Here is a 15,314-nt window from a genome sequence, read left to right on the forward strand (position 1 = left end):
CAATTGTGATGTGATAGCCCACAGGGCAAAGGCATTTTTCTGTGCTGGCATCAGCCCTCTGGGAGTTGAATGGTGACAGTAAAACGCGGTTCAGCAGGCTGAGCGTGGAGGTGTGGCTGAGCACTGGGGTGGCAGGACCCAGGCTGGCCCGGAGCCCTGGCGCCCACACCCTCAGCCAGCTCTGTGCCCCTGTCCCCCGTCTCCCGTCGTGTCCCCCCACCCCGGTCCATAGTGCCGTGAGCCCTTGGAAGTGTGCCTGCCTTGGCCCTAAGGCCTGACTGTGGGTGGGAAGTTGGAAGCACTAGGGCTATGCTTAGTTTGGGGGTGTTTTGTTGTTGTTGTGCGTTGAATGTGCTCTTGTGTATATCTACACGTCTCTTGGAGACCTCTCCATTAGCTAGAGAGCACTTTGTGGTAGTTAGCGCAGTTACTTGCAGGTGAAGTCCAAGGAGCACCCAGTTGGTTTCCCAAGAGCTGAGAGCGGGCGCCTGGGAGGACAGAGCAGATGTTGCACATAGTGTTGAGCTAGACCCCCTGTGGTTGAGAAAATAGTCTCCTTGCTTCCAGCAAACGCTGGAGGTGGGGGGGAGACCCCTAACCCCAACTTTTGTGTTAGGGTTGAGAAAGTAGACTCCCGCTTCCAGCAAATGCTGGAGATGGGGGTGGCGGGGTGCTGCTGCACCCGCCGTGGAGGGCGGGGCTCCGAGCCCCACCTGTGAACTTGGCATCATTTCCAGCAGCCTCCCTTTGGGACCAGAGACGTCAAAAGACCCTCGTTGGTCCTCTAAGACAGTTTCCATTTTGGTTTGGTGGCTCTGAGGCCTGGACCAAGGGGCACTTGATCCATACTTTTTTAGGCTACCTGGCCTTTGATTGCACAGGAAGCCTTGGGAATGTTTACAGTGGGATTTGTTTTTTTCTTCAAATGTAAATTTCAATATGTAGATTCCACAGATCACCAGTGTTGATGCTGAACATTGTGACAAGTAGATGAACGCTTTCAACTTTGAATCCAACTTTCTGGGATTTCTCTGGGCAGAATTTTAAATGTTGGGCTGATGGCCCAGTTGGGAGATGTGGCAGCTTCAACCTTTTAAAATTGAAGGACAGTTTGCTTAAGCAGATAAGGGTGTGGTTTGGGAGGGTTTTCCTGAAGTTTTGTCTTCAGCATTCTTGGTTATTTTCTTCTGCTTAGCCAAAGATACCATGTGCAGTATAAAGGCTGTCTGAGCTTCATGTCATGATAATCTGGTTCTGAAAGTTTAGAAACACACTCTGGCTTCAGATCCGCGTTAAATAGATCACTTGCGTGGCCAAAGACCTCAAACCATTCCCTCCTGGGAAAAAGGCTTCTATTTCTTAGGCTAAAACGCCCGTGTGCAACCACATGCTTGTGCCTTTAGCGGTGATGATTAAATTTTCTATGAATTGAATAAGTCATGTTTTTTTAAAAAGTTAATGAGGCATTTAATTAACTAACAACGTCGGGCTTATGGCCTTTATGGTTACATTTTGCAGGTAATGGCATTCGGCTTATAGCCGCTGAACAGAGAGCTGTCCGACAAAAGCAGTTTGACTTTGCTTGGGAATGGCTGGGCTGCCCTTCGGACACTCCCGTTTATTTCTAGCGGAGAAAATAAAACCAAGGAATGTGTTGCGTCGACAGACTCGCCCCGCCTCTTCACCTTTCAGTTAGAGAAAGTGTCGGTGGCGATGGTCGCCATCCATTTAGAGGCCATCACCCTCCTAGCTAGGAGAGTGTAGTTAGCCCACTTGACCCCCAACAGAGAAGGCCTGTGGGATGCTCGTCACAGCTGGATTGCATCCCTCTAACTGGGGCCCTCTTGGGCCTTTTGAATCTTCCCAGCTGACCAGGTACCAAAGACCTGAGTTATAGGTCTAGTACTTCATGTTAATTGAACTTGGGGTTTAATATCTCTGGGCCTCAGTTTCCAAGTGTTGAATGAGGATAGTACTACCTTCCTTTCCTGCTATCTCCTGGGTTCCTGTGGGTGACAGAAGACGTCCTCATCTGGGGGAATGGGAACCACTGTGTAAATAGTGGGATCAACGTGGTTGAGTTAGGACAGCCCGTGGCCAAAAGTCTGACCTGGCCGTGGGGCTACTGCTGCCTTTGCTGCCATCTTCCAGGAGAAGAGAGTTGACTTACCCACCAGCTTGGACGGCCTTTCATTTCTAGGTACCCTTGAATCTGCCCTAGTAGTGATGAAGGTTTCCAGGCGAAGGCCATGATTGTCACAGCAAATAAACCCTGGGTTGAGTAAATTGATGTGTGCACAGCAGTTGGTGGCCTTCAGACCTGATCCCAGAGCCACGTGACAGGGCCTCTCCCTGGCTGGGGCACACAACTCATTAGCTTGCAGCCGTCCACTCAAGTCTGGCTAGTGAGGGCCTGCTAAAAGCGCAGCAGCTTCATGCGGTATCCTGGATACCAGGGCTCGGGGCAGGTGGCCTGGGAGCCCAGAGGATTGTGGGCTTTCTGGCAGGTTGGGATGTAAACGGAGAAACGCATTCATGGGCGTGCCTTTTGTCTTCCTCCTCTTGTTTTGGAAGGGAGCTGCTGCAGTGACCCGAAGTAACAGGGCACCGATGGCCAGGTTTACCAGCATGCCCCATTGGGTTCACGTGGTAAGCAAATGGAACATTCTAGTTCGCTCCCAAGTGAGTGGTCACCTTTGATTGGCGTGTCCTCCAAAGGGCATAAAAGGTTTTACAGAACCCATCTCGCACTTATGGGCGGCTAGAATGACGCCCTTTTTGGGTTTAACAGATGAGTTACCTGAGAGATGTCACAAGGAGGCCTGTTCTGACCCCATCGCATCCCCCCTTACCCTGCAGACCATGTGTTGGGCCACATGCACGTTCTGCCTACTCCCAGCTCTCAGAACCTGCCGGCTCTCTGCTGGGCACGACTTACCCAGTATAAAAAGTATAACGTGTTTTCTGGTGGCAAATGCTTTCGATGTGTCTGAAAACTTTCTTAAGGTAATAAAACATTGAATAAGTTCCTGCTCTGCTTACTGGGAGTGGTTCATATTAATATTTTAACAAGCCAAAGAAAGAAGGTTAATAACAGTGATTCTAATGCACAGTGTTGACACAGAACATCTCCGGGGTGGGGGGTGGGGGGGTGAACGTTTTATTTGATTCTTGAAATGTGGAGGTTGCAGCCTGTGGTGTATCAGGTTCCTGTCATTAACTTGGGGCAGAATCAGTCTAAAATTTTCATATTTACTCGAGAGGGTGGAGTGAGGCAAAATAGAGGGTGGGGTTATTGGAGGCATTTTGTGTCATTCCTCGAGGATGGAGGGAGAGAGCTTCTCTTTAACTCTACTTAACGTACAGACAAGAGCATCTGAGGCCCAGGTTCTGATTTGGGGTCTTAACAAGGGGCGCGAGGATGTAGCTGACCTGGGTGTCCCTGCTTCTCTAAGCTGGGGAATGTTCTCCGGCTGATTTAAGCTCTCTTTAAGTGTTGGTCATCCATACTTTTATCTAAACTTGTGTTATCGTCCACTGCCACTGACCGAACAGACCCATCAAGTGAGAATGGTCTGTGCTTGGCAATGTGTCATCTAAGATGTTAGCAGCCGTGACACCTCTGTACTGGTCACGTCGGCCCCTGGGCTGAGGGCTTTCATCGCTATCCGAATGCGTCCTCTCAGCAGCCCTGTGGAAGCTTGGAGAAGTTCAAGGGTAACTTGCCCATGGCCAGGCCACTGGTGCAGCAGAGCCTTAGACAACACTGTCTGCATCTCCAAGCCCTTCTCACGCACTCTCGCCCCCCACCAGGATGCCTGCCGCCTGCCCGCGCCATGGTGGGCTTTTGGCCCCGAGGATGTATGCCTTTGAAAGTGGGCACCGCCAAGCTATGGGGAGGTCACGCTTACAAGGTTCACTGTATCGTGGTCTGATGGTATCTCCTCTCCTCTCCTCTCCTCTCCCCGTAGGAAGTGGTCTTGTACTGCCTGGAGAACAAGATTTGTGATGTGAACCACCGCGACAACGCGGGTTACTGTGCCCTGCACGAGGCTTGTGCAAGAGGTTGGCTCAACATCGTACGACACCTCCTTGAATATGGCGCCGATGTCAACTGCAGTGCCCAGGATGGAACCGGGTCAGTGGCGGTCTTGCTCTTGGCCTGGCCCTGTTGGGGCATAGGCAGTGGTTCTTAGGGTGTGCAGGGAACCCCAGAAGGAAAGATAGAGAGTGAGTGCCATGTAAGCACACTGGTGGCGGAGTCCTCTAGAATGGAATCGGACAGATCTTTCTGGCAAATTTACATAGAACTTTAAAACTCTGTGACGCTCTTATGGACAGAAGTCCCTGAAAATGTTGAGCCTGCATGAATAATCAGGGGTGTTCTCTTTTAAGACCCTGGACTCTCCACCAGCGTCTGTTGAATCTCAATCTTGAACATATATGTGAGTTGAAAGTTGCAGGAGTACAGACAGGTCCAGTGGCAACTGGCTTGATAGGACCTGCCGTGTCCACCCACATCCCCGGGCCTGGCCCCCACTCTGTCCTTGACCTCGGTTTATTGGCCAGAGGCCCAGGTCTGAGTCAGCCCAAGCATCTTCTGGTTGTACCTGGGATGCCACCACGAGGCAGGGCACTGGGGCTTTCCTGACGGTCATAAAATGAGCAAAACTGTAAGGTATTTGGTGGTTCATGGTTTCCAAATAGCATCCTTTCTGGATGGGACTGTGGACAGTGTTCCTGACCCCAGCGGACACGAGCAGGAGGACTCTGTATCCTCCTGAGAACTCGCCCTGCCTGTCGACTGCTTCTGGGCGAAAGGGTTGATCACTCATCTCCAAATTGGTTTCAGGAGAGGTTCCACTTTGCCCCTAGTTTCTTTTACAAACTGCACTTTTTGGGTTTTGTTTGTAATGGTGTAACAATGGCTTGTCGTATCTGCTTCCGTGGTGCTGGGGTTCTTCCCCCCAGCCCGCCGTATGTTACCTTCTTACAGTCTGTCACTATTTAAGTTCATTGGAAACGTTTTCATCGTGGCCTGAGTTCCTCCTTGGGCCATGCATTAAGAGAGATTTGCATTGAAGAATTAGGCCTGAGATGGTCCCTTCACCTGTCCCGTAAAGGGTTATGTGTTGAAATAACAGAGTAATTTGTCGCAGCGACCGTACACTCACCTCCTCGGTGAAATAGTGCGCCTACGAGGCTTGGCCACACACGCTCGATTTTGCCCCGTGTCCTTAGAAGCAAGCGTCGCGTGCACAGGTGTAATCCCCCGCACCTCTCCTAGGCCTCTCCACGATGCTGTCAAGAATGATCATCTCGAAATTGTCCGCTTGCTCCTCTCCTACGGTGCTGATCCTACCCTGGCTACGTACTCAGGTAGAACCATCAAGAAAGTGAACCACAGCGAACTTCTGGAGAAGTTCTTAACAGGTACGGCAGAGGTCAAGACACGGTCTTGTTCAAGCATCTAGACGGTGACTTCACAGCCTTTCACCTGGGTTCCCCCTACCCCCACCCCCCGTTTACTCTAAGTGACCCTTTACTGGGAAAAGCGGCCCAACGTTAGTCTGTCAAAGAAGAGATACATACTTTGAGTTTTGCGAGGTGGGGGGCTGGAAAACTCTTAGCTAGCCAGGCTAGCTTTTGTTTGGCAGGCTGGGGCGGTGAGGCGGGCAGTCCCTCAGGAAGGCGGGTGGACGCGTGGGGAGGTTTCAGTCAGATACCTGGAGGCGTGTGCAGTGGGACTTCTCAGGAGGTGACACCAGCCCCAGCGTGAGATGTTCCCGAACTCCAGCAGCATCTGCCTCTTACCAGCAGGCGTTATCTTGTTTCTCTTTCTCTCTCTCTCTCCCCCTCTCTCTCCAGACTGTTTAAATAACCTGCAGGCTCCTGACGATGGTAGCCCCGGTTGCTCTTCGGAGTTCTCTGGCAGCTGTGTGTGTGGTGAGCAGGCTTGTTCGTTTCAGTTGGGCTTGTGGGGGTGGGGGTGGGGGTGGTGCTGTGAGCAGGACTTGCTTGGGAAAGAATTTTTCCAGGGTCCTTTTTGGCGAACAGCTGGAATCTTGCTCCAGCTTACTGACCTCTCTCTTGTTTGCCCCCCCGTTTAGAACCAGATGATGAAAGTGGTTACGATGTTTTAGCAAATCCCCCACGACCAGAGGACCAGGATGACAGCAACGAGGCCTATGGTGACCTATTGGAATCTGAATTTTCCCAAGACCCCCTTTTGCCGTGTTATAACGTCCAGGTGTCCGTCGCTCAGGGGTGAGCGTGGCCAGCGTGTGGTCGAGAGCCAGCCCAGCTGCTCTGTGGGGTGGCAGGAGTTAGAAATCCCCTTCAGCAGATGAGGGTGGCTGGGTTGGGGGGTGAGTGAATTCCTCACCAAGTGTCCACCGACCTCACATAATGCAGTGGAACTTTTCCAGAAAAGTTTGGGGGGTGGGAGGGCTCCCCAGCCAACTGCCCTCATTGGAACACACCCCTAGAGCCCAAAGGACACGGGAGTCAGCGACTGCAATTGCAGTTTCAGTCAGTAAACTCTTGGGGAAGGGATCCTCCCCAAACGGCTACCATAGGGGCCTTCCAAGGCGCGTGAGGTCCACGGGACGATACTGATGTGTACCCTCTTCTCGTATAAGATTAGAGAAAGCCGTATGTGGCACCTGGGATCTTATGTGTCTTCAGATTTGCTTAGATCGAGTCTTGTCCCCACGGTCGGGCCACTGTGCCCCATGACCAACCCTTCGGAGTGAACACATCAGGAGACCTTGCTCTGCTGTGTGTTGACCCCGGTGCTTAAGGAGTAGCATCCTCCTTGGACTCTGAGGCTGGGAACGTGTCTGCCTTTGTGGTGACATTCTATTCGGGATAGAGATGATAAAGCGTGGCAGGGTATCAGGAAGGATTGTACCACCTCCCTTCTCGAAAAATCCTCACTCCCGGCAGCATTGAGGGGCGGGTTGGAGGTGTGGGAAAGGAAAGGAAAGCCAGGTGACCTCGAGTGTTTCTCATGCTCTCTCCGTGAGGGCCGGAGGAGAGGAGAGGTCAAAGAGGTGTTTGCCATCTCCCTTGGGTTGGCATACAGACTGGTTTTCCCTAGTGACTAGAACGGGGTGCACTTACTTGGAGAGGGGTGACCTGAGTTGTGACCAGAGCCAAGGCAGCACTGGGGTGGCCTGCAACGAGGCTCATTCAGGGGCGCTGCTCCTGCTTTTGTCTAAGTTGGCTGATCCGCCCTAGGTGGCCTCTTTTTTTTTTTTTTTTTTTTTTTTTTGCCTTATAACAAATTTAATCAGTTATACATATACATATGTTTCCATATCCCCTCCCTTTTGCTTCTCCCTCCCACCCTCCCTATCCCACCCCTCCAGGCGGTCACAAAGCACCGAGCTGATCTCCCTGTGCTATGCGGCTGCTTCCCACTATCTATCTACCTCACGTTTGGTAGTGTATATATGTCCATGCCGCTCTTTCACTTTGTCACAGCTTACCCTTCCCCCTCCCCATATCCTCAAGTCCATTCTCTAGTAGGTCTGTGTCTTTATTCCTGTCTTACCCCTATGTTCTTCATGACATTTTTTTTCTTAAATTCCATATATATGTGTTAGCATACGGTATTTGTCTTTCTCTTTCTGACTTACTTCACTCTGTATGACAGACTCTAGGTCTATCCACCTCATTACAAATAGCTCAATTTCATTTCTTTTTAAGGCTGAGTAATATTCCATTGTATATATGTGCCACATCTTCTTTATCCATTCATCCGATGATGGACACTTAGGTTGTTTCCATCTCCAGGCTATTGTAAATAGGGCTGCTATGAACATTTTGGTACATGTCTCTTTTTGAATTATGGTTTTCTCAGGGTATATGCCCAGTAGTGGGATTGCTGGGTCATATGGTAGTTCTATTTGTAGTTTTTTAAGGAACCTCCATACCGTTCTCCATAGCGGCTGTACCAATTCACATTCCCACCAGCAGTGCAAGAGGGTTCCCTTTTCTCCACACCCTCTCCAGCATTTATTGTTTCTAGATTTTTTGATGATGGCCATTCTGACTGGTGTGAGATGATATCTCATTGTAGTTTTGATTTGCATTTCTCTAATGAGTAAAGATGTTGAGCATCCTTTCATGTGTTTGTTGGCAGTCTGTATATCTTCTGTGGAGAAATGTCTATTTAGGTCTTCTGCCCATTTTTGGATTGGGTTGTTTGTTTTTTTGCTATTGAGCTGCATGAGCTCCTTATAAATTTTGGAGATTAATCCCTTGTCCGTTGCTTCATTTGCAAATATTTTCTCCCATTCTGAGGGTTGTCTTTTGGTCTTGTTTATGGTTTCCTTTGCTGTGCAAAAGCTTTGAAGTTTCATTAGGTCCCATGTGTTTATTTTTGTCTTTATTTCCATTTCTCTAGGAGGTGGGTCCAAAAGGATCTTGCTGTGATTTATGTCATAGAGTGTTCTGCCTATGTTTTCCTCTAAGAGTTTGATAGTGTCTGGCCTTACATTTAGGTCTTTAATCCATTTTGAGCTTATTTTTGTGTATGGTGTTAGGGAGTGATCTAATCTCATACTTTTACATGTACCTGTCCAGTTTTCCCAACACCACTTATTGAAGAGACTGTCCTTTCTCCACTGTACATTCCTGCCTCCTTTATCAAAGATAAGGTGACCATATGTCCGTGGGTTTATCTCTGGGCTTTCTATCCTGTTCCATTGATCTATCTTTCTGTTTTTGTGCCAGTACCATACTGTCTTGATTACTGTAGCTTTGTAGTATAGTCTGAAGTCAGGGAGCCTGATTCCTCCAGCTCCATTTTTCGTTCTCAAGATTGCTTTGGCTATTCGGGGTCTTTTGTGTTTCCAAACAAATTTTGAAATTTTTTGTTCTAGTTCTGTGAAAAATGCCAGTGGTAGTTTGATAGGGCTTGCATTGAATCTGTAGATTGCTTTGGGTAGTAGAGTCATTTTCACAATGTTGATTCTTCCAATCCAAGAACATGGTACATCTCTCCATCTATTTGTATCATCTTTAATTTCTTTCATCAGTGTCTTATAATTTTCTGCATACAGGTCTTTTGTCTCCTTAGGTAGGTTTATTCCTAGATATTTTATTCTTTTTGTTGCAATGGTAAATGGGAGTGTTTCCTTGATTTCACTTTCAGATTTTTCATCATTAGTATATAGGAATGCCAGAGATTTCTGTGCATTAATTTTGTATCCTGCAACTTTACCAAATTCATTGATTAACTCTAGTAGTTTTCTGGTAGCATCTTTAGGATTCTCTATGTATAGTATCATGTCATCTGCAAACAGTGACAGCTTTACTTCTTCTTTTCCAATTTGGATTCCTTTTATTTCCTTTTCTTCTCTGATTGCTGTGGCTAAAACTTCCAAAACTAGGTTGAATAAGAGTGGTGAGAGTGGGCAACCTTGTCTTGTTCCTGATCTTAGTGGAAATGGTTTCAGTTTTTCACCATTGAGGACGATGCTGGCTGTGGGTTTGTCATATATGGCCTTTATTATGTTGAGGAAAGTTCCCTCTATGCCTACTTTCTGCAGGGTTTTTATCATAAATGGGTGTTGAATTTTGTCGAAAGCTTTCTCTGCATCTATTGAGATGATCATATGGTTTTTCTCCTTCAATTTGTTAATATGGTGTATCACGTTGATTGATTTGCGTATATTGAAGAATCCTTGCATTCCTGGAATAAACCCCACTTGATCATGGTGTATGATCCTTTTAATGTGCTGTTGGATTCTGTTTGCTAGTATTTTGTTGAGGATTTTTGCATCTATGTTCATCAGTGATATTGGCCTGTAGTTTTCTTTCTTTGTGACATCCTTGTCTGGTTTTGGTATCAAGGTGATGGTGGCCTCGTAGAATGAGTTTGGGAGTGTTCCTCCCTCTGCTATATTTTGGAAGAGTTTCAGAAGGATAGGTGTTAGCTCTTCTCTAAATGCTTGATAGAATTCGCCTGTGAAGCCATCTGGTCCTGGGCTTTTGTTTGTTGGAAGATTTTTTATCACAGTTTCAATTTCAGTGCTTGTGATTGGTCTGTTCATATTTTCTATTTCTTCCTGGTTCAGTCTCGGCAGGTTGTGCATTTCTAAGAATTTGTCCATTTCTTCCAGGTTGTCCATTTTATTGGCATAGAGTTGCTTATAGTAATCTCTCATGATCTTTTGTATTTCTGCAGTGTCAGTTGTTACTTCTCCTTTTTCATTTCTAATTCTATTGATTTGAGTCTTCTCCCTTTTTTTCTTGATGAGTCTGGCTAATGGTTTATCAATTTTGTTTATCTTCTCAAAGAACCAGCTTTTAGTTTTATTGATCTTTGCTATCGTTTCCTTCATTTCTTTTTCATTTATTTCTGATCTGATTTTTATGATTTCTTTCCTTCTGCTAACTTTGGGATGTTTTTGTTCTTCTTTCTCTAATTGCTTTAGGTGCAAGGTTAGGTTGTTTATTCGAGATGTTTCCTGTTTCTTAAGGTGGGATTGTATTGCTATAAACTTCCCTCTTAGAACTGCTTTTGCTGCATCCCATAGGTTTTGGGTCGTCGTGTCTCCATTGTCATTTGTTTCTAGGTATTTTTTAATTTCCTCTTTGATTTCTTCAGTGATCACTTCGTTATTAAGTAGTGTATTGTTTAGCCTCCATGTGTTTGTATTTTTTACAGATCTTTTCCTGTAATTGATATCTAGTCTCATAGCATTGTGGTCAGAAAAGATACTTGATACAATTTCAATTTTCTTAAATTTACCAAGGCTTGATTTGTGACCCAAGATATGATCTATCCTGGGGAATGTTCCATGAGCACTTGAGAAAAATGTGTATTCTGTTGTTTTTGGATGGAATGTCCTATAAATATCAATTAAGTCCATCTTGTTTAATGTATCATTTAAAGCTTGTGTTTCCTTATTTATTTTCATTTTGGATGATCTGTCCATTGGTGAAAGTGGGGTGTTAAAGTCCCCTACTATGAGTGTGTTACTGTCAATTTCTCCTTTTATGGCTGTTAGTATTTGCCTTATGTATTGAGGTGCTCCTATGTTGGGTGCATAAATATTTACAATTGTTATATCTTCTTCTTGGATCGATCCCTTGATCATTAGGTAGTGTCCTTCTTTGTCTCTTCTAGTAGTCTTTATTTTAAAGTCTATTTTGTCTGATATGAGAATTGCTACTCCAGCTTTCTTTTGGTTTCCATTTGCATGGAATATCTTTTTCCATCCCCTTACTTTCAGTCTGTATGTGTCTCTAGGTCTGAAGTGGGTCTCTTGTAGACAGCATATATATGGGTCTTGTTTTTGTATCCATTCAGCCAATCTGTGTCTTTTGGTGGGAGCATTTAGTCCATTTACATTTAAGGTAATTATTGATATGTATGTTCCTGTTCCCATTTTCTTAATTGTTTTGGGTTCATTATTGTAGGTATATTCCTTCTGTTGTGTTTCTTGCCTAGAGAAGTTCCTTTAGCATTTGTTGTAAAGCTGGTTTGGTGGTGCTGAATTCTCTCAGCTTTTGCTTGTCTGTAAACGTTTTAATTTCTCCATCAAATCTGAATGAGATCCTTGCTGGGTAGAGTAATCTTGGTTGCAGGTTTTTCTCCTTCATCACTTTAAGTATGTCCTGCCACTCCCTTCTGGCTTGTAGAGTTTCTGCTGAGAGATCAGCTGTTATCCTGATGGGGATTCCCTTGTGTGTTATTTGTTGTTTTTGCCTTGCTGCTTTTAATATGATTTCTTTGTGTTTAATTTTTGACAGTTTGATTAATATGTGTCTTGGCGTATTTCTCCTTGGATTTATTCTGTATGGGACTCTCTGTGCCTCCTGGACTTGATTAACTATTTCCTTTCCCATATTAGGGAAGTTTTCAACTATAATCTCTTCAAATATTTTCTCAGTCCCTTTCTTTTTCTCTTCTTCTTCTGGAACCCCTATAATTCGAATGTTGGTGCGTTTAATGTTGTCCCAGAGGTCTCTGAGACTGTCCTCTGTTCTTTTCATTCTTTTTTCTTTATTTTGCTCTGCAGCAGTTATTTCCACTATTTTATCTTCCACCTCACTTATCCGTTCTTCTGCCTCAGTTATTCTGCTATTGATCCCATCTAGAGTATTTTTTATTTCATGTATTGTGTTTTTAATCGATGCTTGATTCATCTTTAGTTCTTCTAGGTCCTTGTTAACTGTTTCTTGCATTTTGTCTATTCTATTTCCAAGATTTTGGATCTGGGAAATAGAATCTTGGATCATCTTTACCATCATTATTCTGAATTCTTTTTCAGGTAGACTGCCTATTACCTCTTCATTTGTTAGATCTGGTGGGTTTTTATCTTGCTCCTTCTCCTGCTGTGTGTTTTTCTGTCTTCTCATTTTGCTTATGTTACTGTGTTTGGGGCCTCCTTTTTGCAGGCTGCAGGTTCGTAGTTCCCGTTGTTTTTGGTGTCTGTCCCCAGTGGCTAAGGTTGGTTTAGTGGGTTGTGTAGGCTTCCTGGTGCAGGGGACTAGTGCCTGTGTTCTGGTGGATGAGGCTGGATCTTGTCTTTCTGGTGGGCAGGTCCACGTCTGGTGGTGTGTTTTGGGGTGTCTGCGGACTTTTTATGATTTTAGGCCACCTCTCTGCTAATGGGTGGCGTTGTGTTCCTGTCTTGCTAGTTGTTTGGCATAGGGTGTCCAGCACTGTAGCTTGCTGGTCGTTGAGTGAAGCTGGGTGCTGGTGTTGAGATGGAGATCTCTGGAAGATTTTTGCCGTTTGATATTATGTGGAGCTGGGAGGTCTCTTGTGGACCAGTGTCCTGAAGTTGGCTCTCCCACCTCAGAGGCACAGCACTGACTCCGGGCTCCTCAATTTGGGATGATGTGTTGTCTATTCATGTATTCCACAGATGCAGGGTACATCAAGTTGATTGTGGAGCTTTAATCCGCTGCTTCTGAGGCTGCTGGGAGAGGTTTCCCTTTCTCTTCTTTGTTCTCACAGCTCCCGGGTCTCAGCTTTGGATTTGGCCCCGCCTCTGCGTGTAGGTCGCCGGAGGGCGTCTGTTCTTCGCTCAGGCAGGACAGGGTTAAAGGAGCAGCCTCTTCGGGGACTCTGGCTCACTCAGGCCGGGCGGGAGGGAGGGGCACGGAGTGCGGGGCGAGCCTTTTGGGAGGTCTGGGGTCTTCTGCCAGCGTTCAGTAGGTGTTCTGTAGGAGTTGTTCCACGTGTAGCTGTATTTCTGGTGTATCCGTGGGGAGGAAGGTGATCTCCGCGTCTTACTCTTCCGCCATCTTACCCCCGAACTCCCTAGGTGGCCTCTTAACACATGCACATGAGTCCAGAGTTCCCCCGCTAGAAGTAGATCTTCCGGGCTTCCCTGGTGGCACAGTGGTTAAGAATCCGCCTGCCAGTGCAGGGGACACAGGTTCGAGCCCTGGTCTTGGAAGATCCCACATGCCACGGAGCAACTAAGCCCATGCGCCACAGCTACTGAGCCTGCGCTCTAGAGCCCGCGAGCCACAACTAGAGAAAGCCCGTGCGCAGCAACAGGCCCAACGCAGCCAAAAATAAATAAATAAATAAAATTTAAAAAGAAAAAGAAGAAGAAGTAGACCTTCTAAGGACAGTGAGAAGTGGGGTGGGGGTGGGGTAATCAAAGTGGAAGTAGCAGGCCCTTTCCCCGCCAGGAGACGGGTAGTTCATAGTTGGGAGCGCCTCTAATTTTGCCGGAAACTCAAACCACTGTCCTTTCTCTTGTGTAGGCCTCGTAACTGGCTGTTGCTCTCAGACCTGCTCAAGAAACTGCAAATGTCCTCCTGCATATTCCGCTGCAATTTCCCAAATGTGAAAATCGTCACCATCGCGGAGGCCGAGTTCTGCCGGCAAGTGTCAGCAAGTCTCTTATTCTCTTGCCCCAAAGACCTGGAGTCCTGTAATCCAGAAAGTAAGGAGCTCTTAGATCTGGTGGAGTTCACGAACGAGCTTCAGACTCTGCTGGGCTCATCCGTGGAGTGGATCCTCCCCAGAGACCTGGACTCAGACGACGACTGGTGAGCTCGCCGGGGCCCGCCGTGTACAGTGTGTCATGGTGTTAATCCTTGTGCGTATGTGTCCTAATACGACTATTTCTGTAAAGAAAGGACACTATGAGACACGACTCCAGTCGGAAGGACTTCAAAACATGTTTTTTTCTTTTTAAAATTTTAAGTCAGTTTTTATGAAGTTGTTAATAAAGTTTCTTTACTTTTCAATGTACACATGCTTCGGAATATGTTTGTTTTTACTCGGAACAATTGTTTCTTTTCTTTTTTAAGGAGAAAAAAAAAAGGCAAAGGAGCTCCACACTTTGACTTAATTTCATACAAAGCTCCGACGACAGAGGCCATAACTGTTGAGAGTTGCTTTTGGGGCAAATTAAACCAGTAAAATTTTAAACTCTTCCTCCATATTAAAGGGATTGAATAAATTGGCCACTTTGGTGCACCTGTGTCCTGCGAATTGTCCAGTTGGAGATGGAGGTTTAGAAAGTGAGTTTCAGTCTTGTTTAAGTCTCTTCCCATCAGACTGGTCTCGTGATTTCCTACACACCATGTTACTTCCTGTCTACCTTGCCTTGGTGTTGTTCATGCCTGGATTGTCTCCTGTACCTGCTCAAACCTTGGTCCATTCTCGTTTGTACCATGGAAGTTTGTCATGCTGGATACTGTCAGAACTAATTTTACTTAAGTTTGCGTTAAGGTGCAAAGCACACGTTTTGTATATTTTCTGTTTTTTGTGTTTGTCTATATTTTATGGTTTCGCTTCAAGAAATATTATGGGACGGGAAATAGCAAGATGTAAAGAGCAAAAAAGTCATCATTCTCTTTCAATTGTTAGAACATCTATCTGCAATCATAATTATGATGCACTGTGGTATGTGTTAAAATAGTAAATACATGTAACGTCCCGTAGGAGAAGCAAACTCAGTGGTGTTGGTGAGGGTGTGTCATGGAAGTAATCACAAAGCAGGTGACTGTTGGTTGGGGTCCTGAAACATTAGTGTGCCTTCCCTGTGTCCAGTAGTGGTCTGGAGGGGTCAGGAAGCCTGCCTTTGAATTTGAGGGAACAGAGGGTTTGAGGTCCTCTCTCTTCTCTTGCTCTAGTACACTGCATAGCAGCAGTATACTGGGTTTACAGTTGACGTTTAAATCGCTGATTGATCATTAAGATTGGGATGTATCTTTGGAAATGAAAATAGGAAGAATCGTATGCTTTTTCTTTTTTTCCCTATATCTGAAAAGGTATGTAGTACCTTGCTGAGTGGTTGGGAATAATGTTTGCAGTATTCAGTGTA

The 15,314-nt window shown here is 46.0% G+C and overlaps 1 protein-coding gene across 1 annotated transcript in view; it reads left to right on the forward strand.

The window, feature by feature from the left end:
* Positions 1 to 14,552, forward strand: part of LOC309808826 (BCL-6 corepressor-like) — a gene marked incomplete at its 5' end in the record, with an annotated part of 30,651 nt that extends 16,099 nt beyond the window's left edge. The window contains 5 exon segments of the mRNA XM_082629400.1: positions 3,972 to 4,138; positions 5,288 to 5,433; positions 5,869 to 5,946; positions 6,111 to 6,267; positions 13,744 to 14,552. Of these exon segments, the coding sequence (XP_082485526.1) occupies positions 3,972 to 4,138; positions 5,288 to 5,433; positions 5,869 to 5,946; positions 6,111 to 6,267; positions 13,744 to 14,035 (840 nt within the window). The 3' untranslated portion in view covers positions 14,036 to 14,552.
* Positions 14,553 to 15,314: the final 762 nt, after the last annotated feature.

Source organism: Mesoplodon mirus (assembly GCF_964341445.2).
Source record: "Mesoplodon mirus genome assembly, chromosome: 7".
Classification (NCBI taxonomy): Eukaryota; Metazoa; Chordata; class Mammalia; order Artiodactyla; family Ziphiidae; genus Mesoplodon; species Mesoplodon mirus.